The 25405-nt window shown below is 35.1% G+C and overlaps 1 protein-coding gene across 2 annotated transcripts in view; it reads right to left on the bottom strand.

Moving 5' to 3' along the window:
* LOC142636731 (putative LRR receptor-like serine/threonine-protein kinase At1g56130) overlaps positions 1–24889 on the bottom strand; it is a 29150-nt gene extending 4261 nt beyond the window's left edge. The window contains exons 1-17 of one of the 2 annotated variants that reach the window (XM_075811018.1): positions 24727–24889; positions 21965–22148; positions 20708–20779; positions 20467–20538; positions 19685–19756; positions 18770–18841; positions 18605–18676; positions 18447–18518; positions 18223–18294; positions 18060–18131; positions 17895–17966; positions 17727–17798; positions 17404–17469; positions 9675–9743; positions 8894–8938; positions 8678–8739; positions 64–446 (exon numbers count right to left, since the gene is read on the bottom strand). In XM_075811018.1, the coding sequence (XP_075667133.1) occupies positions 64–446; positions 8678–8739; positions 8894–8938; positions 9675–9743; positions 17404–17469; positions 17727–17798; positions 17895–17966; positions 18060–18131; positions 18223–18294; positions 18447–18518; positions 18605–18676; positions 18770–18841; positions 19685–19756; positions 20467–20538; positions 20708–20779; positions 21965–22148; positions 24727–24853 (1656 nt within the window). In that variant the 5' untranslated portion in view covers positions 24854–24889. The remainder of the gene's footprint in view (positions 1–63; positions 447–8677; positions 8740–8893; positions 8939–9674; positions 9744–17403; positions 17470–17726; positions 17799–17894; positions 17967–18059; positions 18132–18222; positions 18295–18446; positions 18519–18604; positions 18677–18769; positions 18842–19684; positions 19757–20466; positions 20539–20707; positions 20780–21964; positions 22149–24726) is intronic. The other variant, XM_075811019.1, reaches the window with a different exon arrangement.
* Between the last annotated feature and the right edge of the window lie 516 nt (positions 24890–25405).

Below are 25405 nucleotides of genomic sequence, written 5' to 3'. Positions count from 1 at the left end.
GGAGGTAATGACCTTTAGTCAAAGAATGAAATATAATTTTTCTCTAAAGCAATCTAGAGTTACCTGAATGTAGATATCAAATACACGCCTCCCTAGACTCTTCCAAGTTTGAGAGCTTCGATAATCAAAACCAGTTTCCGCAAAAAACAAGGTTACATTATAAAGACCATTATCAAGACCTAGGCCATAGTATCTAAGTGATCCTGGGGACATCCTTGAAGTCTGGTAAAGTTCTGGGGTGCTAGTTGCAATGACTTGTGCCAAAGTAATTTCAACGTAACTTTGTATATTTCTCTCAGCAAACCTCCCCACGTTGCTGACTGCCCATTTTTCTGTATCAGTAACATAATACCATGCTGGACCAAAGGATGATTCCTTTTCAGCCTCGTACACTGTACCCTCAGCAGGCATCTCTTGGCCACCACACTTGATTGAGAAGTTTGCATCTGTAGAATCATTATGATTGCCCTCATCATTATAGATAAATTCAATCAATTTCACTTACTGATGTTGTCCCAAACGAAGCTAATACAACTATCTGTTCAGAATAAATATAATCAGGTTGATTGGAGGTTAGAAGGGTGTCATTATGTTGAAGGTACATGCCAATGCAATATATTTTACTTTTCATTTCCAAGTATGATTGAAAGTAATAAAGTATGCCCTATAAATAGCCATTCCAGTCATCATATTAAAACAAATACTTACAGCAAGCAAAAACTTGCTGTGTGTGTACGGGTTCTGATACAAACACACATGTATAAAATAAGAGGCTTGCTTTGTCCATCATAGAGTTGGTTCCATAAGAGATAAAGTTGGTAAAATTTCTGGCTTTTCCAGCAAAGTTCATGCATACTTGCATTGCTATTTTACATAAATTGATATTGATTTAAATCTTTAAGTAATTAAAGAAATAACTCATGACAAACTACCCACTTTCTGCAATAATAATGTTAGGTTTTGTAAAAATTCATGACAAACTTAATAGGGTCATATTTTATATGTAATTGGCTAATCTTTTATCAAAAAACACTTTACTTGTAAATTGGGTAGATTTAAGTTGGGTTTGATACATATCAAGTGGTTGTATTAAAGACATGAAGATTGATCCAAGAAACGAGTGAAGAAAAGCTATTTTACTGAAGCCCGACAGATAGCTCGACAGATGACATCTATCGAGATTTACTAGGCAAGCTCGACACTAGCTCAATCTATCAAGCTTTATGAATTCAGAATTTCTAGATCTGAAATTCGGCTCATGTTGATGAATTTGTTCAGGGTTTCTTTTCTCACAACCCTAGACATATATAAGGCCTATTTTAAGAACCATCATACAGGGGGACAGAGACCAAGAGCTTTATTTTCTTTATGAGAAGCTACTACGTTTGTATGCCATAGGGTTTTGTAACCAAGTGCTTCCTAATTTTCATTGTTGATGAAGTGAAGAACTTTGCAGCCAACAACAATCATTCAAGTTGTAGGAGTTAATCACGTACTATAATCAGTGCAAAGAGTTAGTCACAGATTGGAGATTTGTGCATCAAGAGAAAGAAGACTACTACAAGATCAAGTCCAATTAGGTATTGGAGCAAGGGTTCAACTGTAGGTTGGTATTTTGGGATGGGCTAGGGTAGTGGTAAGATTCATTATACTTGTAACCGCTTGATTGTTGATTAGTGGATTCTTGGGAGTGGTGACCTTAAAATCACCTAGTGCGGTTTTTGCTTGTTAGAGATTTTCCTCATTTTTCAACAAATCACTGTGTCTATTTAATTTCCGTTGCATTTAATTTTATTTGGTGATTTGTTGGTGCCTCCATGATTTGCATGTAGTTTGACCTAATTAGTCAACTTGGGTAATTCAATTAATTAATCGAGGTTAAGCTATCTTAACCCAACAAGTGGTATCAGAGTGGACACACTCTAATTAGGTTTTAATCTTTGTTGTGTGATTCATTGACCCATCTTTTTATGGATTGTGGGTAATCCCTGATTATTCCTCATTTATTTGATGATACTAACTATATATACTGGAAAGTACGCATGAGAGCCTTTTTACAGTTTTTAAATGAGAAGGTCTAGCTAGTAGTTGAAGTCAATTCAACCAAACCTACAGATCCACCTGCATTATGGGATGACACTAAGATTAAAGCTGCAAACTTTAATAGTAGAGCATTGAATGCCTTGTTCAACACTGTGACAAATGAGGAATTCAAGAAAATCTCCTCAACTGAAATTGCAAAAGACGCATGGACTATTCTTTAGAATACTTATAAAGGCACGAAAGCTGTTAAAAAATCCAAACTCCAAAGGCTTATTACCAGTTTTGAGGAAATAAGGATGGGCAATGATAAGTCATTTGATGAATTCTATACCAAGCTTAAGGACATAGTGAATTCAACATTTAGTTTAGGAGAACAGATTCCAGAGCCTAAGATTATAAGAAAGATCCTAAGATCTCTTCTAGAGAGATTTCATGCTAAAATTATTGTCATAAAAGAATCAAAGGATCTTGACTTTATTCCTTTGACAGAAATAATTGGGAATCTGCAAACCTATGAACTAGGTTTAGTAAGGGTTGGAAAAGGTAGCAAAAGCAAGAACAAGGCCTTGAAGGTCAAGAATAATGAAAAAGATGAATTGTCAGAAGATGAGGACACTAAGTTCAAATCATACATCACCAAACAATTCAAGAAGTTTATCAAGAATGCGAATGTCAATGCAAATGACAAGCATTGCAAACAATCTGGATATTTTCAGCTTAAACACCAAGATAAAGGCAAAAGACAATTCAAAGATGATGGACAAAGAAATAGTGTTCTTGTTGGGCCAAAGTGCTATGGATGTCGAGAGTATGGACACATGAAGCACGAATGTCCCACATATCTTAAATCCATTGGTAAGAGCAAAGCTCATGCTGCCACTTTAAGTGATACAGAACTAGAGGCAGATTCTAATGACAGTGATCAACATGGAATAGTGAGCGCCTTCATAGCAACCATTGATTCTCCCAAGGAAGCAAAAGAGCTGGATGATGAGGAAGAAGAGTTGATGGAGTCCAAGTTTGAGAAAATGGACGATCAAGATGACATCCATACTGCCTACTTAAAGCTGTACAAGGTTTATGAGAAACATGAAATGCTTATGCTACAAAGAAGCTGAGTGAAGTGGAGTTGGAATGAGAGGACTCGCCACCAAAGTTAATGAAGTCAATCAAACCATTGGAGCACCATGGTTTGAAAACAACTTCCTGGCTGAAAAGACCAAGAAAATAGATGCGAAATTGTTTCAAGTGAGAGCACAATTGGAAAGGACTTCAAGTGCTAAGCTCGATGAAATGCTAAACTTCTAGAAAACTGCATCAGACAAAATAGGTCTCAAGTATGATCATTCTTTCTCTTCTTGCGGTACCTCTTCTAATGCTTTAAATAGAGTCATTTTTGTCCCTCTTGCTAATAATAATAACTCTGTGGAAATTGATTCTAAAATTGAAAATGTGAGTGAGGGTAAACTTGATAAGGAAGAATTCATTCTAGGAGTGGCCCCTAAGGTCGTAAAGAAAGAGACTAAGCAAAATAATCATTGCTCTACTAGCAAGAAGTCTCAATTGAAGAAGCCACATTTCTGCCATTACTATGGAGCATTAGGACACACCATCCAAATTGCTATAAGTGGCTAGCCACTCAACAAAACAATAGTGTGTCATCCTTTGGAAGCCAAAATCAACTCCTCTTTGACTCCTCTCAAAGAACTTCTCAAGGCTATCATGTTACTCTCAAACTTCAATGGTTTCAACCCTCCTTCCCATTCATCTGAACAAAGGTTTATGCAAAAGAAAGCTTATCCATTCAAACCTCCTGTCTGGAAGGAAAAAGATTCCAAGTGATTCTATCACCTTCTTGTTCTTATGCATGGTTGTTTTTTGTGTTTTGAGTCAATCTAGTTTTTGATGTTTTCTTGTATTTGTTTGTTATTTTGTTTAATTTTTTTTATTAATTAAAAAAAAGGAAAACCTAAAAAATACAAAAAACTGGTTGTGTATGGGTATACTAGTACTTGTGTACCTTAGATGGCCTTTGAAATAAAGTTTCTCAACTTTATATCTCTTGTAACTTAGATGAGCATTCTCATACACAACTAAGCAATGTGAGCTTTGTGGCTCATTTATGTGGTTTGTATGATTTGGTTAATCTCTTATCATTCACATCTTTATCACTCTTTTTTACTGGAAGGACTATAAAATCCTAAGAGAAAGGCATAAATAACCATCTCACCATTTAAACTCATCAATTATAAAACATCTATGTACAATTCATAAAAGCTGTGCTCGGTAAGGTGTAGCACTTGCACAGCAAAAACAAGATGTTTGGCTTACATAATTGGATAATTCTTTTCTCTCTTATATGCCCATGCATGTTATGTCATTTTATGTTTTAAAGAAAAAATATACAAAGAACATGGAAAGAAAAAAGAATTAAAATGCTTTTAGATGTAGTTGCAAGCATGTTTCTAAGAGATGTGGGAGTTATATGATGCACCTCAAGGTGATGGTCCCCATCAAATAGTTATGATTGTGTGTGGATGTATTTGATTCTCTTATATCATTACTCTTCATATAATAAGACACTTATGCTTCTTGCAAAAGTTTCACTCACAACACGCATACTCTTTGCTACTCTTAATACTATTGTACGGGTACAATATGATTTGGCCATCACAAGGAATACATGTAGTAGTATAAGCTTACTAAACTGTCTTAACTTGTTTTTGAAAATAAAAATTAGTTAGACTAGTTTAGTGTGTGTTTTGATCTAGGTGCTTTACATCTTGAGTTGTTGATGTGTTTGAGTGCTTAAAATGCTTCTTTGTTGCTTGGCTTGGTGTCTTTCTTGATTGCATTCATCTCAAGTTGTTTTTCCTCATTGAAAAACTTCTTTTCTGGATTCTTGATAGAAGCTCGATAGCTGTTCGATACCTCCTCGATCTATCAAGAATTTCTTGGTTTTCTCGACACATCTTGACAGATAGCCCGATCAATCGAGCTTGGTTCCTAAAGTCTTTTTCTGCTCGATAGATAGCTCGAAACCTCTTCGATCTATTGAGCCAGTTTTGCCATTAATACCTCCTCGATACCTCTTCAATCTATCAAGCTTTTATTCTCGACACCTCCTTAATACATTCTCGATCTATCGAGGTGCCTGTTTCTATATATATATATATATATATTAGGTTCGACCCAGTTTTGTTTTCACTCAAATACTTTGATCTTTTCTCTTCTCTCTCGATTCAAACCTCCTTCTTTCTCTAAAATCCATTTTCCCTCAAGTTTTATGCTTTAAATACGGTTTTAAACTTCTTGTAAGTGTTCTAAATCTCCTCTTTTTCTAATTCTTCATGCATTTCAATTATTTAGACCTAGGTTTTCTTATTTTGGGAAATTTTTGGGGGCTTCTTAGAGTTTTTTGTGAAATTTTTGGGTTGGGTTTTGTTGTTTTGTTATCACACACTCATGCATTGCATTCTTAGTCATTTTATGCATTCTACGATTGTGTGCTTGATTAATCTTTGTGTGTGTTGTAGTTTGGATTGGGTTTTTACCGATGATGCTTTTGGTTTGCACGTAACATGTACATGCATTACCATGCATTATTCTTTCCTTCTTTCTTGAACTTTTTTTTTTTTTTTTTAACTTTTTGCTGTGGTTGCTCTCTGTCTCTTTTCCCTTAGTTTTCTAACTAAATGACACCTAAAAAGTTTGTCCCTTCCAAGAACCCAATTAGACGCTATGGTTCTTTGTCTCCTTCTCTTCCCTCTGTTCTCGATAGTGTGAGGTTCCATAATGAGGATGCTCAAAAGGACTTTTACGAGAACTTCATTGACTGGGCGATTCATTTGGAATGCCACATTATTCTATCTGATTTTCTTGACGCTCCTTTACCTAGTGCGTTTTGCTCTCGAGGTTGGGAATCTTTATGTGAGAAACTCGTAAGGTGTCCTGGTGTGCTCCTACAGGAGTTCTACTCCAATATGCATGCCATTAATACCTCTGTTCCTCGGTTTACTATAGTATTCAGAGGTACGCGTATCGTAGTTACTCCAGACTTTCTTGCCAGTATACTACGTGTTCCTCGGGTAGCTCATCTAGACTATCCTAGTCACCCTTTACGTACCATCTCTCGCAATTAGTTGGCCTTACTCTTCTGTGAGAAGGCCATGGTATGGGGAGATACTCTAAATTTCTCCACCACTGAATTTGCTAAGGGTCCACGGATCCTTAATATAGTGATGACCTTTGTTCTCTCTCCACAATCACACTATTACACTATCACTGAGCCTTGTGCTCATCCTCTCTCTCATGGAGAATCTCTCTATAGATTTTCCTTCATACATGATAGTATCTATGATAGATATCTATCGAGACACTGCTACACGTGATAAACTAATTTTTCCTTCAGCTGTCACACGCATCCTTACACACCTGCACATCACCATTCCTCTGTCCCCTCTCTTTTACTCCATTGGTGCCATTAATAAGGAATATATTAGGAAGAGTGATGCACAGCTGGCTGCAAAGCGGCCTCATGTGGAGCCCACTCCAGGTTAGCAGGAAGAGGCTGAGTTCCGTGTTGTCGAGGATGTTGTTTATGCCTCTTGTCCCTCTTCATCTTCTGCTCCAACTTCTTCTTCTGGAGTGGAGGCATCTTTTGTTGCCATTATGGACCAGCTTTAGCATATGCGTGCTGATTTTAGTAGTCGTCTTGACCACATTTCTGATGAGATGTGTTAGATGAACACCAAAATTGGTTGCATCGCTCATTGACAGTCTTGTCTCGGAAGTTTCTCTCCTTCTCCTTCACCCGAGCTTGTTGAGGATTCTTTTGGTGGAGATGACGGTGATGATGCTTTTGGCTCTTCTAGTGATGATGAGATGACTGTTTCTCAGTTATTCACCCTTTGTCACTCGTGACAAAAAGGGGAAGTAGTTTTGATATGAGAGAGTAGTCATGTTGTTAGGGGGAGAGTGAGCATAGAGATAGATTAGTTAGGGGGAGAGTGCTTTGAGAGATGTAGTGAGATTTTGATGTATCTTTCTCATTACATGTACCATGGTCTTGTGACCTTTTCATACATTGTTGTACTTCTTCTCTATATACATATGATGATGTATGGTTCTTCACCTCTATCTTACATGTGTTGTTTCTTTCCTCTCTTTAATACACGTCTTTTCTTTTATATAACTTGTCTATGTTTCAAACTTTATGCCTTGATGAATCTTGTTTAAAGTGTTTTAGATAAGACAGGTTGCAAGTCTTTCATGCCATGATCTCTTTTCTTACCAAGTTTTTCAAGAGCTCATTGTATTAGTTAGACTTATGTAATTTTGATTTCTGTAATAGTTATGGAGATTGTTGCTTTATACTTCTCTCATAATTATGCTTGTGGTTTTGTCACTAATTGCCAAAAGGAAAGATTGTTAGGGTCATATTTTATATGTAATTGGCTAATCCTTTGTCAAAACACACTTTACTTGTAAATTGGATAGATCTAAGTTGGGTTTGATACATATCAAATGGTTGTATTAAAGACATGAAGATTGATCCAAGAAATAAGTGAAGAAAAGTTATTTTTACTGAAGCTCGACAAATAGCTCGATAGATGGCATCTATCGAGGTTTACTGGGCAAGCTCAACACCAGCTCAATCTATTGAGCTCTACAAATTCAGAATTTCCAAATTTGAATTTTGGCCCATGTTGATGTATTTGTTTAGGGTATCTTCTCTCACAACCCTAGACATATATCAAACTTATTTTAAGAGCCATCATACAGGGAGATAGAGACCAAGAGCTTTATTTTCTCTGTGAGAAGCTTCTGCGTTTGTACGATATAGGGTTTTGTAACCAAGTGCTTCCTGATCTTCATTGTTGATGAAGTGAAGAACTTTGCAGGCAACAACAATCATTCAATTTGCTGGAGTTAGTCACGTATTGGGATCCATGCAAAGGGTTAGTCATAGATTGGAGATCTGTGCATCAAGGGAAAGAAGACTACTACAAGATCAAGTCCAAATTGGGTATTGGAGCAAGAGTTCAACTGTAAGTATTTTGGGATAGGGCAGGGTAATGGTAAGACTCCTTATACTTGTAACTGCTTGATTGTTGATTAGTTGATTTTTGGGAGTAGTGACCTTAAAATCACCCGGTTGGATTTTTGCCTTGCGAAAGGTTTTTCTCATTTGTCAACAAATGACCATGTCTATTTAATTTCTGCTACATTTAGTTTTATTTGGTGATTTGTTAGTGCCTCCACGATTTGCATGTAATTTGACCTAATTAATCAACTTAGGTAATTGAATTAATTAACCGGAGTCAAGCTATCTTAATCCAGCACTCTTAAAGAGGGAAGGGATAAGTTAAATTTTTTCTCTTTTTTTTCCCTCAAAAAAATGAACATAATTTTTTATCTTATAATTGAAACTATTAATTGTTCAAATGTTATTTGGCTCCACAACATTCAAAAAAATTTGGAAGATCTCAATTCTATGCTTTGTAGATTATTTTGATCAGTAGGATCCGTATATGATCCCACCATCAAATGCGAAAATGTTGGGGCGTAATCAATCATGAAAGTCTGTGCCTTGTCATATCCCATAACAAACTATAAGAAAGAAATAACTTACAAAGTGGAGAATTCCTATTGCATGGGAAATTTCTTTGGAGGCAATTCAGTCCTGGAAAAACACTGTAAACACAGGGAATTACTACTGCTTATCCAAATTAAAAAATTTCTTGAAGGAATTCGTTCAAGTAAAAATGTGAAATTGGTAACCACATTCCTTCTCATTCATACTTTTGGACTAGTCTTTTATAAAAGGGTGAGAGGAACCACTACTCACCTTATGTTTGATCTGTCAAATATGAAGTTGTTTGCCACCAAATTCCTGCATTATTTTATCCAATGATCATTTATCACTATCATTCCTGGTATTTATTAGAGATGATACATAGGATAATAAATTAAAACATTGGTACAGAAGATATTCACAGACAAGCTGTTGGCTCCTCAAGTCAGCTTGTTAAAAAATCATGAGTTAACACCACTAAGGAATAGTGAAGGGTATTTTTAGGGTTCTCATAAGCAAGGAAAAAGGGTTAACCAAGTAACAGAAGTGGCATAAAGATATATGGGCCTTTGACATGACCTTAAAGTAAAAATTAAAAAAAAAAAAGAAGAATTATGCAGTACTGGCTATACCTAATATAGTTTCTACCATGCATGTTAATCTAGTTAACATGATGTTTCTTTAATTCTTTTTTTTTTTTTTTCTTTTAAAGGAGCAATATAATTTTTTCCCTTTTTTATTTGAATTATTTAATCATTAGTTCCAGAAGCTAGTATAGATAGAAACCGATAGAATGAAAGAAGTCAACTTCAAGTTTCAATAGTAATTATGTTATTTCTAACCAGTATATATTAATCTTCTTTAGATTACCAAGGTTGGAATAAATTAATTGATTCTTCAATTGCATTCATGTGGCATCAACATTATATATACTTAAAAAAAAAAAAAAAAAAATTCAGTTAGGTTCATGTCAATAACACCTGGTGTTCAAATCTAGGTGTTAAATTTAGAAAAAGAGATGAAAGAAAAGAGTACTATTACTTGAGAGACATACAGTTGTAAGTTTGAGGATGCTATTACCCATGAGGGAAATATTCCAGATAGCTGATTGTAGGACAAATCTCTGCACTCAAAGGAGTATGGAAAATGTTGAGCGGACACATTATGCATAAAACAATATTCAGAATAAGAAATCCACAGAACAACTAGACTGCATTATCCGTTGGTCACTTGCCAAATGCAAAACCTTCTGCTTTGGACACTTTATTTCATGACATTTAGAAGATATCATAAAAAGTAAAAAATGCTTCTTCTTTTCCTTTCTGTTTTTCCTCCCCCTTGAGCAATTTAATTTAAGAATGATTTCTTATGCAGACTTGAAATGATAATAACTGCAAGTAATTAGTTATATTTTCAGGTATATTTCACATATTTTGTGTGAAGTTAGGCAAAGAAAGGAAAGAAAGTAATTAATTAAACAAAACCAAAACCAAGGACAAAAAGCAATAATTACTATTGAAATAACAAAAACCACCTCCATCACTCAGCTGAATGGGAAAGCCAAATGCAAATTCTATCATATCTTAGATATCTTTCATGCTCCTCTCATCTATGCTTCTGTGCCTGCACCATTCTGAAGCAAAAATACCCTTATGACAGTCCATAGCATTAACTGTGTCCCTTCACCTATCACTCGCAACTTCAGCCTCTATGAAAGGTTATATGGCTCACCTCCTTGACTACGGTCATCTTCACATCTTTGGCTTTCTGTTATGTCTTCCTTCAACCTCATGAACGCACAAAACTTGAGCGCCTCATTCAAGATTTGATTGCTTCCTAGGATATGGTATCGAACACAAAGGCTACAGGTGCTATGATTTTCTCTCCACCCTATTTCCTTACTTTTTACTATTCCCTAGTGATCCACATCTTACACTACCCTGTACCTCTTAATGAGATTCTGACCTCTTCCCTAAGCAACCACAAGTTGAGTCTTCCCCTGTTGATACAGTCCATTCAGCTCCACCTCTGTCCCATGATTCTACACCATATGAGGTATCCAAGAGCACATCACCTCCAGCACTATTTGGCTCTGCTCAAGTACGTCAGTTTCCATCTAATCTTTGAGATTTGCATTGCTTTCATGCATTAGCTACCTTGTATGAGTCTCACTCCCATCTTGAGGCTTGAACTGATATTTTTTGGCAAAAAGTTATGACAGAGGAACTTGATGCACTGTCTAGGAATCATACATAGACTTGGTTGAATTGCCTCCAAGGAAGTTTGAAGGTTGGATGCAAGTGGATTTATAAGATCGAGACTCAAATTGATGTCTTTATTGAAAGCTATAAAGCTCAACTTGTGACAAAGGGCTTTTCTCATAAGTATGGCATTGATTATAAAGAAATATTTGCATGAGTTGCAAATCAAGTGAGAGAGGGAGAGAGAAGATTGAGTGGTGCCCTTTTAAAAAAAAATGTTCACCATGTCCTTTGTGTCCTAACCATTTCAGAGAAAATCCTTTTGATACACCACAGACATGGATGCAAGTATGTCCCTAGTGTTGGAAATAAACAAAATATTGATGGGCCTTTCCTCAGTTACTCTCACAAATATCCACACACTACTTAGTGTGTAGAAAAGACTCACACTCACAAATTAAATAAAGAGAGAGAGTGGAGAGGGAAGAGTTAGAACTCTTTAAGGTTTTGTATTTCTCAACTCTTACTTAGAATTTGACGGATGAATGGGTTTATATAGTACACCATCCAACCTTTAACTCTCACTACATTTATTTTCTAACTCTTACATTCATAAATCTCACACATAACTTCAATAAACTTCCCACTCCATTAACTTATGAAACTCACTTATTTATGAAGGATTAATTACAAACAAGTTTAACTTCTAACATCCCCCCTTAAACTTGTTTTCTTGATTACTCCAAGTAAGGCTCGCAGCTTGTTGAATGTGTCATACTTGAGTGGTTTAGTGAGTATATCTGAACTTGAATCATGTGACTTCACGAACTCAAGATGAACTTCTTTTCTTGCAATACATTCTCGAATAAAATGATACCTTGTGTCAATGTGCTTGCTTCGGTCATGAAAGACTGGATTCTTTGCAAGAGCTAGTGCAGACTTATTGTCCATAAATATCTTCGTAGCTTCTTCTTGAAACATTTGTAACTCTTTCAATAAACTTCTAAGCCACTTTGCATGACAAACACTGGAGGTAGCAGCATATCGGCTTCACAAGTGGAAAGCGTCACGATTGGCTCGCTTTTTGGACGTCCATGTAAATGCGTATTAACCATATATAATAAAAAACCAGGAGTACTCTTTCTATCATCCGTATCTCGCCCAATCACTATCACCGAGCCAACAAGTTTAAAATCTTTAGAGGGTGAATACAACAGCCCATAATCCAGTGTACCTTTTAAATAGCGAAGAATTCTCTTGGCAGTTCAAATGAGTCATCTTCGGTGCTTCCATGTAACGACTAACTAGTCCAACGCCAAAAAGAATGTCTGGTCTTGTACATGTTAGATACCTCAGACTTCCGATCAAACTTTTGAAGAATGTTGGATTAACCTTCTCTTCATCAACATGCTTTGACAACTTCACTCCACATTCTACAAAGGGGTGCTAAACTGGATTGGAATTTAACATCTCAAACTTCTCGAGAATATCCTTCACATAACCTTCTTGGGAAATAAAAATCCCATCCTCAATTTGCTTCACTACATTGCCAAGATAATAGGACAGAAGTCCAATATCTGTCATTTCAAACTCTTTAGTCATTGCTTTCTTAAAGTCTTCAAACATACTTGGATTGTTGCCTGTAAAAATCAAATCATCTACATACAGACAAACAATTAAGATATCTCCATTTGTATGCACCTTATAATAAAGCGCATGTTCATGTGAGCATTTAGAAAACCCATTAACCTGGAAGTATTTGTCAATTCTACTATTCCAAGCTCTTGGTGCCTGTTTTAGGCCATATAGAGCTTTCTTTAACTTCAAAACTTTATCTTCCTGCCCCTCTACAACATAGCCTATAGGCTGCTCAACATAAAGTTCTTCCTCAAGGTAGCCATTCAAAAATGTGGATTTTACATCCATTTGAAAAATTCTCCATTGATTCCTCGAGCCAAAAGAAATTAGCAATCGTATAGTTTCCAAACGAGCAACTGGGCAAATACCTCATCATAATCAACACCTTGCCTTTGACTATACCCTTTCACCACCAATCTTGCTTTGTATCTCTCTACCTCTCCTTTTGCATTCTTTTTCAACTTGTACAACAATTTTACACCAATTGTCTTCTTTCCAGTTGGAAGAGTTGCAAGCTCCCATGTATCATTCTTCTTTATTGCCTTTATCTCTTCATCCATAGCATTTCTCCATTTTTTGTCTCGCACCGCTTCTTCAAATCCTGGAGGTTCACAATCAGCAAAGACAAAAAAGTGTTACATCATCAGGAACTCGTTGAATCATAAAGATCCTGATACTTCTCATTTTTCTTGGTCTTTCACTAGAACTTCCTTCTAGTAAAGATGATGATGATGGACTTTCATGAATGGGAGATGATGCCGCGGTGATGGAGGTGGAGTGGTAGGCTCTTCCCCGAACTTCATTCCCTTGATCTTCCTCTTCAGTAGAGAGGAAAGAAATCATACTTCTCCTCTTCTTGGGTACTCCAATCCCATGTGCCTTCTTCGTCGAATTCCACATCTCCTCGACCTAACAATGACTTTTCCAGGATTACTCGGATTATAGAGCTTATAGCCCTTAGAGCTGATCATAGCCAATGAACACATACTTCTTGCTTTTTATCATCTAGCTTGGATCTCTCTTGATCTGTACATGTGCATATGCAATGCTCCCAAACACACGAAGATGGGAAAACCGTAGGCTTCTTCCTACTCCAAGCTTGTTGTGGGGTTTTTCCTTGTACACTTCTTGTGGGGCAACGATTGGACAAATAGATTGCACAATCTATAGCTTCAGCCCAAAATTCTTTTGGCATTTTCTTGCTCTTCAACATGCTTCTGGCCATATTAAGAATTGAGCGATTCTTTCTTTCGTACACCATTCCGTTTTGGTGACCTTGGAACTGTTAGAGGGCGGCAAATCCCATTTGCTTCACAAAATTCTTTGAATTCATTTGATGTGAATTCGCCTCCTCTATCGAGATCTTAAGGCCTTAATTTCATGACCACTCGCTTTTCTACAAATGCCTTAAATTTCTTAAATGCACCAAATGCTTCGTATTTCGCTTCAAAAAATAAACCCATGTTTTTCTACTGAAAATCATCAATAAAGAGAAGAAAGTAGTTACTTTTACCAAGTGATGATGGCTTGATAGGTCCACACACATCAGTATGAACAAGTTGCAATGGCTTGGTTGATCTTGTACTAGCTTCTTTTGGAAAGCTTTTCCTTGATTGCTTGCCAAGGAGACATCCTTCACAAAGCTGGTTAGGATGCTCAATGGAAGGCAATCCTCTCACCATCTTCATCTTTGTCAACAACTGTAGTCCTCCAAAGTTTAAATGCCCAAATCTTAGATGCCAAAGCCAAGAAGAATCTTTAAAACAAGCCTTCAGACATCTAATAGCATCAGTTTGAATATTTAACAAGAACATTCTATTTCTTGTCATAGGCACATTAGCTATCACATTATTTCGATGATCCCTTATTAAGCAACTACGATCTTTCAACTGGATATCATAGTCTTTCTCAAGAAGTTGTCCCAAGCTCATAATATTAGTTTTCATGCTTGGCACATAATATACATCAGAAATAAATTGATGATCTCCATTCTTTAAACGGATAAGAATTTTACCTATCCCCTTTATTGAAACTTTGGATGAGTCACCAAAGGTAACACTCCCGACCACCGATTCATCAATCTCCATAAACATCCTTTTATTCCCACACATATGGTTGCTAGCACCAGAGTCAAGATACCACGCACCATTTTCTTCTTTGCCTTCTCCTTTGTATGCCAACAACAAAGTCGCTCCACTTCTTCATTCTTATCTTCAACATAGTTAGCTTTCTCCTCAATAGTGTTAGTGGCATTTTTACATTCATAAGCATAATGCCCATACTTTTGACAATTATAACATTTGATATTAGACTTATCATACCTTCTTTTATATGGTCTTGAGAAACTTCCTCTTCCATGATCTCTTGTGGATTTTGAACTTTGACCCCTCTCTTCATAATTGGGAAAGTTTTGACCATTTCTTCCTCTAGATCCTCTCCCTCTACCACGTCCATGTCCTCGGCCTCTTTGGCTACTTTCACGCCAACCTTTCTCATTCAAGGTGAGCTTTGCTTGTAGGACTTGCTCCAAAGGCTCTTGCTTCTTCTTATTAAGCCTTTCTTCATGGGCTTGTAATGATCCCATGAGTTGATCAATGGTCACTGACTCCAAGTCTTTTGATTCCTCAATCGCCACAACGATATAGTCCAACTTAGAAGTTAATGACCGTAGAATTTTTTCTACCACACGGACATCATCCAAGTTCTCACCATATCTCTTCAATTGATTTACAATTGCCAACACCCTTGAAAAATAATCTGAAATAGATTCAGATTCTTTCATGTGCAAACCTTCAAACTCACCTCTCAATGTTTGAAGGCGAACTTTCTTCACTTTATCAACTCCCGTTAGAGAGTTTTTAAGAATCTCCCATGCTTGCTTGGATGACGTTGCATTTGCAACTTTCTCGAACATAGTTTCATCCAAGCCTTGATAAATCAATGTAAGTGCTTGTTGATCTTTCTTTCGAGCTTTTTGCAAGGCTTCCTTTTGGTTTGGGGTTAAAGATTCTTCATTTTGTAACTCCACATAACCTTTCTCCACAATCTCCCACGCATCTTGGGATCCGAGCAATGCCTTCATTCGGATACTCCAATTTTCAAAGTTTTGTTTGGTAAGTTGAGGAAATTGGAATGACACCATCCCATTAGCAATAGCCATTCTCACCACGAACCGATTGGCTCTGATACCACTTTGTTGGAAATAAACAAAATATTGATGGGCCTTTCCTCAGTTACTCTCACAAATATCCACACACTACTTAGTGTGTAGAAAAGACTCACACTCACAAATTAAATAAAGAGAGAGAGTGGAGAGGGAAGAGTTAGAACTCTTTAAGGTTTTGTATTTCTCAACTCTTACTTAGAATTCGACGGATGAATGGGTTTATATAGTACACCATCCAACCTTTAACTCTCACTACATTTATTTTCTAACTCTTACATTCATAAATCTCACACATAACTTCAATAAACTTCCCACTCCATTAACTTATGAAACTCACTTATTTATGAAGGATTAATTACAAACAAGTTTAACTTCTAACACCTAGTTTGTCTATATCAAACAGGTGTCCAACATGAACAAGTTGGCAATTTTTTTTCGTACCAATATTTCTTAGGTTTTAAAGCATGCCACATAATACTGTTCCACATCATGAAAAACTGAAATTAGTTTTTGGATTACAATTACGCACAGAGATTTGATTGAAACGTAAAAATACATACACAGAAAGAGATTCCTTTGAACTGTAAAAATGAATAATGTTAAAGCATACTAAAGTACACACAGATTTGCTTAAGATGTAAAAACACACATACCCAAGAGATTAACTTCAACATTTAAATAATAAATAAATAAAAGGAGAGAGAGAGTAATGTTAAAGCTGCTAAGTGCTTGTTTTGTTAGCTTGATTCCGTGCCAAATTTGAGTGTAATTTCTGCTCAATTTTCTGGTAATTTGTGGGGATATTTTTTTAATTGGGTAGAAGTACTTGAGCCTCGTCACTATTGCTGCAGAAGGACTCATGGCAGTAAAAGAAGCTGCCTTTGTTATTTGCAACTCGTGACCAACCGGTGCCCATGGTTAGCTGAGGACATAACTATCGTTTCAGTCTTATCCCTTGGCCAGTTCACTCCCAATATGTATATATCTTTCTCCTACACAAATACCTTAGAAAGATAGAGAGAAACTTTCAAATTTCCTATTAGAGAGAGAGCCAATTTCCTTGTTTGAACCAAACACATATCTTATTCTCTCTTCTCCTTCCCTCTCATCATTTCCTTATCCAAGAGAGAAGATTTTAACCATTACTACCTACACCTTACCTAAGTGTTAGAGAGTTGACTAGTGCTAGAAACTATTTGGAGAAACACCAAAATCCAAGAGGTCTTGGTGACTTACCAATACTAGGTGGAGAAAGGACTTGACAAAGTCAATTGCTACTTGAAACTTGGAGAGCTCAAGTACTAGGGGAGGTTTAGGCTTGGAGGGTCTTTATGCGAATTTGTACTACAATTATTCACTAGTGGAGAATTGACAGTGATGCCATGGAGAGGTTTTTTGCCAGGGGCTTTGGTTTCCTCTTTGTAAACACTTCTTGGAGTTTGTGTGTAGTTTGCTTGTTTATTATTTCACACTTTATATTGCTTTTGAATATGTATCAAATGGAAATTGGTTAATCACTTATTGGGACGAATTGTTAGTTAGGATTAAAAGTGATTAAGTTGAGAAATTGGTTTATTCGGGTAAATATTTGATTAGGTTGTTAGGTATTATCTTTCAAAATCACATTGACAGACTTAAAAGGGTAAACATTAATAGTTTATAATGACAATATTATATGCTCATTGGAACCTACGATTATGAATAATGTTAAAGGATACTGAAATGGAAAACATTATTAATAGATTAAGATGACATATTATTATGTTATGAGAACTTACACAGTCAAGAGTACTTCACTCTTTAGGCTAGGAAGCGTTCCAGAGAGACTATTGTTTCCAAGAAACCTAATTATTTTTATATGGTGTAAGAGAAAGCAAAAGATATATATTTTTTTACATATAAAAAAAAAAAAAAAAAAGAGGGGGCAGAGGGGCCATTATGGATAAAACAGAAGTGCACAATGACAACAATAGAGGGCATAAATCAATATCTCCAAGCCATTATGGTAAAGGGACAGGTTGGGTGGAGGTCATAAATTTGTAACTTTGAATCCTTCTGTTGCAAGAAGAAAGGAAAAACAAGAAGGCAAATGCATACTTACAAGACTTTAAGCGAACTCATACTGAACAAAACACTTGGTATTTCACCTGTTAGGTTGTTGAAACTCAAATCCCTGCAATATCAGGGAAAAAATCGAGATAAACAGATGGAACAGAGGGAAGTCTTTTATCAGTCAGCATTTAAGGTTGAACTGTCCATTGGAACTTACAGTGATTGTAAACTTTTGTATTCTCCAATATCAGATGGAATACTTCCAATTATCAATGCATTTCTTAGAACTCTATGAGAGAAAATAACATTGGATTATTAGTGCATAGGTGAATGAGTTTAGATTGAATATCTGGTAATGAATGGCGGGGGTATGTTAACTTACAAGTCAGTCAAGGACGCCAAATTTTTAATAAAATCAAAGGAGGAGCTCACATTGTATATATCACTTATTCGCCTACACATTTATACACAAACATTATGAAACTAGTCTTGTTGAGGAAGAGAGAGAGAGAAATGTTACAATAATTTGAGAAATATATACTCACAAACTTGTCAACACAGTCAAGTTAGAAAAAGTGGATGGTATTGGACCTTCAAAAGAATTTCCTTCAAATCTCCTACAAAAACATTAAACCAGCTTATCAACAGTAGTATTATAGTAGCCATACTTCACTGCTTTGGAAGAATGCATGAAAATCTAGAGATAAATGCAACTTATTATACGCATAAAATACATTTGAAGATGAAACCAGAAACTTTGATGGCTTACAGAGATGTTAGCTTTGTCCAGTTTCCAATAAAGTCCGGTATCCTTCCAGTGAAAGGACTGTCTGATGCCCCCCTGAAACACAAACATATCTATAGTAAGCTGTGCCCATGATAAATATTTTCATCCACATGAGTAAAAATAAATAAATAAATCTTAACAGGGTTCGCAAGTTTTGAAGGTTGGCAAATGTCAAAGGAATTTCACCACCCAATCCACAACTGTTTATGAATCTGCAAAATTGACAAGCCGTTATGATTTAGAAATTTCTATTTGACACACTCATGCACATGGTTAAACTGAAATAAAAGAATGTTAGGACTTACAATCCCTCAAGATTGACCAAATTACCCAATTCTGGAGGAAGTGTTCCTGAGAAATTATTTGAACCAAAAGACCTGCATGATATATGTCAAAGAAATCATCGAAATTTATATGGTGTAAGTTTTCCAGACAGTAGTCAGTTTCAAAACTGTATTTTTTGACTGTTTAGATAATTCTAAATTCTGACTAACATTCAAGAGCTTTCGTCAATCTGGTAGCAAAAAAACACTTTTTTTTTTTTTTTTTAGGTAATGTAGATAAAATGAGCCACATAAAAATTTCTCATTTTGTCATTGCATCAAGTTTGTAAATCATCAAATAGTTAAATGATATTATGAATAGTACTATTTAGAATTTATAATAAATAGTTAGAATATGAGTTATCACCGCCATTTAAGAGGTTTTGTTACTTCTGTGGTAATGTTAGATAGAATGAAAGCTTCATATATTGTTAATGTTTCCAATGAAATAAATAAAATCAAATATAGTCCTGGTTAGGTTTCTTTTTATGCTCCTTTTGGACAATGAGCCTATTATCATATCAATAAATTCACAGTTGGAATCTAGATCACTTGAATATTTATTTAAAATTCTTATAATTCTTACCAAAACAACACAATTTAGATAGGAATATCAAACTGAAAACTCAGAAAGGGTAGCTAGCATCCAGGCCCGGCATGCGATCTTTTAATAAGTTTCAAGTTAGTCATTACCAATAGCAACAGGTAGTATTTTTGGCCATATCTGAAACCGTTCTAAAACTCACTTTTCCCTTCTATTTTATTGTGTGCAGGGTTTTAAAATGCATCTTCATTCCACAGAATTCAAAAAATCAATTAACTTCCATCATAATAAGGGCCGCACTTTGTTTTCACAGAATAATAAATGTTTCACTGTAGGGCGTTTCCATGTCTTACAGCAACTTTAGCTGCTTCAGGTTTCCAAGCTCCTTTGGGATGGTCCCAGAGAACGAATTGTGGGCAATTGACCTGAAAAGTTAAAAAACAATAAATTTAGAAATCAACAACCAATTATTCTCAATAATTATTGTGCTGCTTGCTTTGTGGAAATTCATATTACTTTAAATTTTTTGTTGAGAAATTTTATATTACTTCAAAGTTTTTGTATAAGAGATCTGGGGTTCAATCTCCGCCTACACCAAAAACTGATTGGTGTCTTGGTCTGATGATAAAGAGTTATCATCAGGAGCGGACGCCATAGGTTAAAACTCTCTTACTTAAAAGTTTTTGTTGAAAAACTTTATATTACTTGAAATTCATTTAATACGGGGTCTTTCTCTCTATGCACCCTTGTCCGCTATGCAGAAGGCCTCTAAATTTTTTTTTAAAAAATAGTGGGGTCTAGGCCTTTCATTTCATCCCCTCTCCATCCACATTTACATGATGGGTACTTGCATTCATCCACATGAGTGAAAACAAAAGTTTTACCAAACCAAAATGAATCATGATCAGACAGTTTATATTGCACTTAGTAAGTTGGATATGTTTACATGTTTTTGCTGAATATAAATGCAATTTAACAATTTCCTCATGCTGCCTTAGTCACTGCAGAAACATGAACCTACTGTCATAGATACGAGCATAAAATTACACATTTGCAAGTTCGGTGACAATGTGTATAGACAGAAAAGCTTTGCTACAATGTTTGAACCATATATATGTCTTCTTTCAATACTTACAATGTCTGCAATGCAGATAAATTTCCAACAAAGGCTGGCAAGGGGCCCGTGAAGTAATTTTGATCAATCTTCCTACAGGTGTAGAAAAAAATTATCAACTCTAAATCTGAATCTTTCATTCAAATGAAATTTTTTTTAACAATCTTCAACAGCCAATAATTTTATTTATAATTTTTATTTTTTCTTAAAAATAAAGAGGTAATAATCATAAATCAAACACAGAGATTGAGGAAATTTATACATGAAGGTAAGATATTTCAAAGCCACAATTTCTTCTGGAATCACTCCACGTTTGTCCATAGCATACACTCTCCTGAAAAATATATGAACAGTTAGCCTGCAATAAGTAAAGAAAATGATCTCTATTCAAATGGATATGTAAAGGTTAGCATGTGATAGACTAACACTTATTCCAAAAGCTTAAATTGATTTGAAAAATGGTTAATTTAATCACTCAACCATTATCCTAACAAACCCATCATGTGCCAAGATTTGTGGCTCAATAGCATGTCTCTCACAAATAGAACTTGGGTTTAAATCCCCCCTTTCCCACTTGTTATATGGGCCCAAACTCGCCTTCAATAAATGGGACCCAACACATTAAATAAGTTTTTAATAAGAGGTAGAGTGAAATAGGACTCAAATTCAAGATCGTCTATTCTGTTCCAAAAGTTTAAAGTGGCAGCAAAAAGTGAATTCAAGAAGAAATGAGATATGGAAGTATAGCAATATGTAGCTAATCAGAGACATGTCTCCACTCCAATGTCGAGTGAGAATCTCTTTGAGGTGTACATTGTTGAGGATGATGCCACACCCATACAATTTTTTTTTTCCCTTTATGACAGATAGCATCTTTATGGCTTCTCTTAGCTTTCCAGGAACAGAAATTGTAGCGATATTTTTCAAGGGGTCAACATGGAAAGAGGGCCATTAGGAGCAACTTACTCTACAATGTACCATCAATGTCTGAGTAAATCTTAGTTCTTTTTTTTTCTTTTTCTTTTTTTTTGCTAAGAAGTAAATCTAAATTATTAACTACTCATACATGTGAATCTCAATTGGAAATGGAGTCCATTGGTTGTACTTGTACTTTATAACAAATAACTGTTTACTGTCCACCAATGGAAGTTAGGATCTAAACTATTAACTCTAGCAACATGTCCGCATTGTACCAGTGATAGACTCAAACCTTAAACAACAGCTTATGATATGAACAGTAGACACATGTCCAAAACTTGCCACTTATCCATATCTTATCACATCCAATGCATGGGAGTATTGAACCCAAGTCTTACCCATTATCTAATTCAAAATCTCTCATCTCAATTTCATTGTTGATTAAGTATATAAATTTGACAATTTTAATGCGGTACCAACCAAGGCTAGAGTGAATATTAAAATTTGAGAATAGTTTTATGAGTGGAAGTTGGTGATAAACATTAAAATGCCATTTATTCTCTTTGCATGTCATACTATGAGAGAGATTTAGAGGGCATACAATTGTGTAATATGGCAGATGGTACCACCGCCGTAGCTACAGTCACATGTGATAGCTGGGTTATTATTTGCGTCCTCAAAATCAGTTCCATTTACGGCAGCTCCGCTACATGGCTCTCCACTTATGTTCCACAATGCGGCCGCTTGTGTATCCCATTGTCGGAATATTGAGTTCAATGCCTTCACTGTCTTACAATGGCACAAATTCACAACAATGTTACATAAATTAATAACATGACCAAAATATAATATCAAAGGGGGAAAAAATACTAGTGCACACTGCAAAATTACACTGAAAAATATTTTTAAATCACATTTTTAGTTTATATGGGCAATGTATACTTGCACACACTACATACAATAAACATTGCCCAAAAAGCGAAGACTAACAAAAATGCTAGGACTACAGCTAAACTCACAACTTTCTAACAAGCAAGCTGTTTGCAATGGAATAAAAGTGAGGGGTTCATGGAATTTCACGACTCTACCACCACTATTGGCCATGTAAACAAGTTGTGAGTTTATTAATTACTATATAAAATTTACAAACTAATGTAACAATGAATATAATTGATAGTCGCTTAATAAATGAATATTTGAATTTTTCTATGTGATGAGTCAATTTGTATACAAAATTTTATAAAATTTATTTAGGTAAACTAACCGGGTTTGAACTAATGCCAAGAATGTCCTAAACTACCACCTTTGTCCCTAAACCCTAAGCAAAATTTGTTCCCAAACAGAGTTAAAGAGAGTTACTCTCATTATTTTTTGTCACTTCTTTCACTCTTCTTTGTTATCTCTTTTATCTTTCGTTTCTTCTCTGTCATTCTACCCAGAAACAAAACCCACAGATTAGTCGTTGAAATTAATATCTTCTATTTGAAATGGGCTTAGTTGCTGGGTTTCATTTGGTGTTTCTCTATAGTTTTTTTTTTTTTTGGGTGGTGGTTCTTTTCTATTTGTAGGTCTCGTTGGTGATGGTTTTGGGTTTGGGTTTGGGTTTGGGAGGGTGGTTCTTGTTGAAATTAGTAGTATATTCTAATTAATCAATTTAGAGTAAAGAGAGAGTAAAAAATAGTAATGACTTTGACACGTTAGCTCAAACATCAGATTAATTTAAGTATTTTAAAAAAAAAATTTCTTAAGTTTTAAGTATTTTAAACTATTTATTTTAGCATCCTAACAACATTTTTTCTTGCAACAAGACCTTACCAAATTCAGTATAGATGACCAAGGCCCATTACATTTCTTTTTTGGGGGGGATATACCCCGATATTTTGGATAAACCTAAAGGCTTAAGCATATTAAACGCCGTACATTTCAATAACAAATATAAATAAATACAAATTTTTAAAAGCCTAATAAATAAAGTTTGACTGTCAGGCTCAAAAACTCCAATGTGATGCAATAGACTAAAGGTCCGTTTGGATAGAACTTATTTTGCTGAAACTGAAAACTGAAAACTGAAAACACTGTAGCAAAATAATTTTTAAATATGTGAATAGTGCCGTGGGACCCATTTTTAATAAAAAAGTTACTAAAAAGTGAATTTTGTGGGTCCATGAACAGTATACAGTGCACTGTTCACAGTTAAATTGGTCAACTATTGCGGCTACTGTTCATGCACAGTGCATAAACAGTAGCCTCTGCATCCTGAAACGCGTGCCAAAAAAAAAAAAAGGGAAAACGCAGCTTCAGAAACGCAACGTGAATTAATTCCTATCCAAACGCCCTCTAAACCTTGTGCTTGATTGAAGGTGACAAGGAAAAATTCCAACATTGATTTTCAAATAATCAACATTCATCCCTCAAAAAAAAAAAAAAATTTTTTGAAAACTGAAAATACTAGCAAAATAATTTTTAAATGGATGAATAGTACTATGAGAACCAATTTATAAAAAAATTACTGAAAAAAAATATTTACAGGTCCCCGCACGGGACCCACATGTTTAAAACACAGCCGCAGCCGTGGTGGATTTCATTGCAATCCAAACTCACACGAAGTTTATCTAGTGGGAAAAAAAATCTATGAAGTGGGGTTTCATATTTTTAATATATAGCTTTTGGCCTATCCTGTTATATACATACATATAGTCAGGATTTAAATCTCAAAAGTCAAAACAAGTATTGTCGGTAGTGAAAGCAGAATTTAAAAATCTTAACATATGGCCTAAAACCTTTTAACTTTCCATTTAGTATATAATTCTCCAGTCAGTGTGATTTTTGTAGCGTGGCAATAATTAAAAATAAGATAAATGATCATTTATTACACTTTGTCCTCCAAAAGTCATAATAAACTTCTTTCTAAATTAAATTAAAACAATTCATAGTTTTGGTTAATAAAATCATAACTTATAATTATCATCTAACAAATATCCTTAAACATTTGTTAACAAAATCTATTAATGTCATATGTAGATGCACCATCTTTCTTCCTTTATTTTCCTCAAAGGCTTAAACGTCATGGCAGGGAGTGGATGAAATTGATAAATTTTGCATGGAGGGTTTGAGAAAAAGAAAAAAAAGTTGTAAATGCAATTAAAGTGACTGATGATGTGATATCATTTAACTAGTTTACCAAAATATATCAACTTAACTAAATAATAATTTTACTCTCAATTCTATCACTTGGATCTCAAGCACATCTCATGAAGATAAACAAAATAAAATACAACAAAACATAAATAGAAAATAATGAAATTGCTGTGATTTACTAAAAACAAGAGCGCGCACAGAGAGAGAGAGAGAGAGAGAGAGAACCTTCAGATGGGTCTGTGGTAGCAGCTTGGACTCTTGAAATGTCAAACGATAGTACGAAAAAGAACAAGAGACAGTAACTATAAGCAAATATTGAACAAGGCGGTGGCTTCACCTTCATATTAATCATCACCGTCTCCTATTTTGATGAATACACAGACAAATAACATATATTTTAATAGTGGAGGAGCTTAAGCGCAATATATATAGCTAGGGACATTGACATGACATGTCAAAGTTTTTTTTTTTAGTCCACGTCAAAGTTTATTGTTCAGTTCACACTTTACACATTTGCAAAAGTTTTTTATTTTTTATTTTTTTTAAGATAATGATATCATGCAATTGCTATTGTGCATTTGGTCGCTCATTATCTATATACAACCATTTAAGTTAAGATTGTGATTGTAATTAAAATCTTGAAATTAGGTTTTTGAGTTTTGACGATTTTAACTTAAATCAAAACACGATTCAATGAAGCATGCCCTGCCTATAATGTGTGATAAGATGTGTAAAAAAATATTTTCCCTTATTTTTTAAATATCTATTTTGTTTTCTAAGTGCAGTTCAAACAATTTGTAAGTAATTTTTTAAAATATTTATTTTGTGAACAAAGTTTCTCTCCAAATTAGTTTGAAAATAAACTCTTCAAACTTCTTGTATATCTCCTTTTTAGGTGCTAATT

The sequence above is a fragment of the Castanea sativa genome, chromosome 5, assembly GCF_040712315.1.
Source record: "Castanea sativa cultivar Marrone di Chiusa Pesio chromosome 5, ASM4071231v1".
Taxonomy (NCBI): domain Eukaryota; kingdom Viridiplantae; phylum Streptophyta; class Magnoliopsida; order Fagales; family Fagaceae; genus Castanea; species Castanea sativa.
This window is presented reverse-complemented; position numbering and strand designations above follow the sequence as displayed.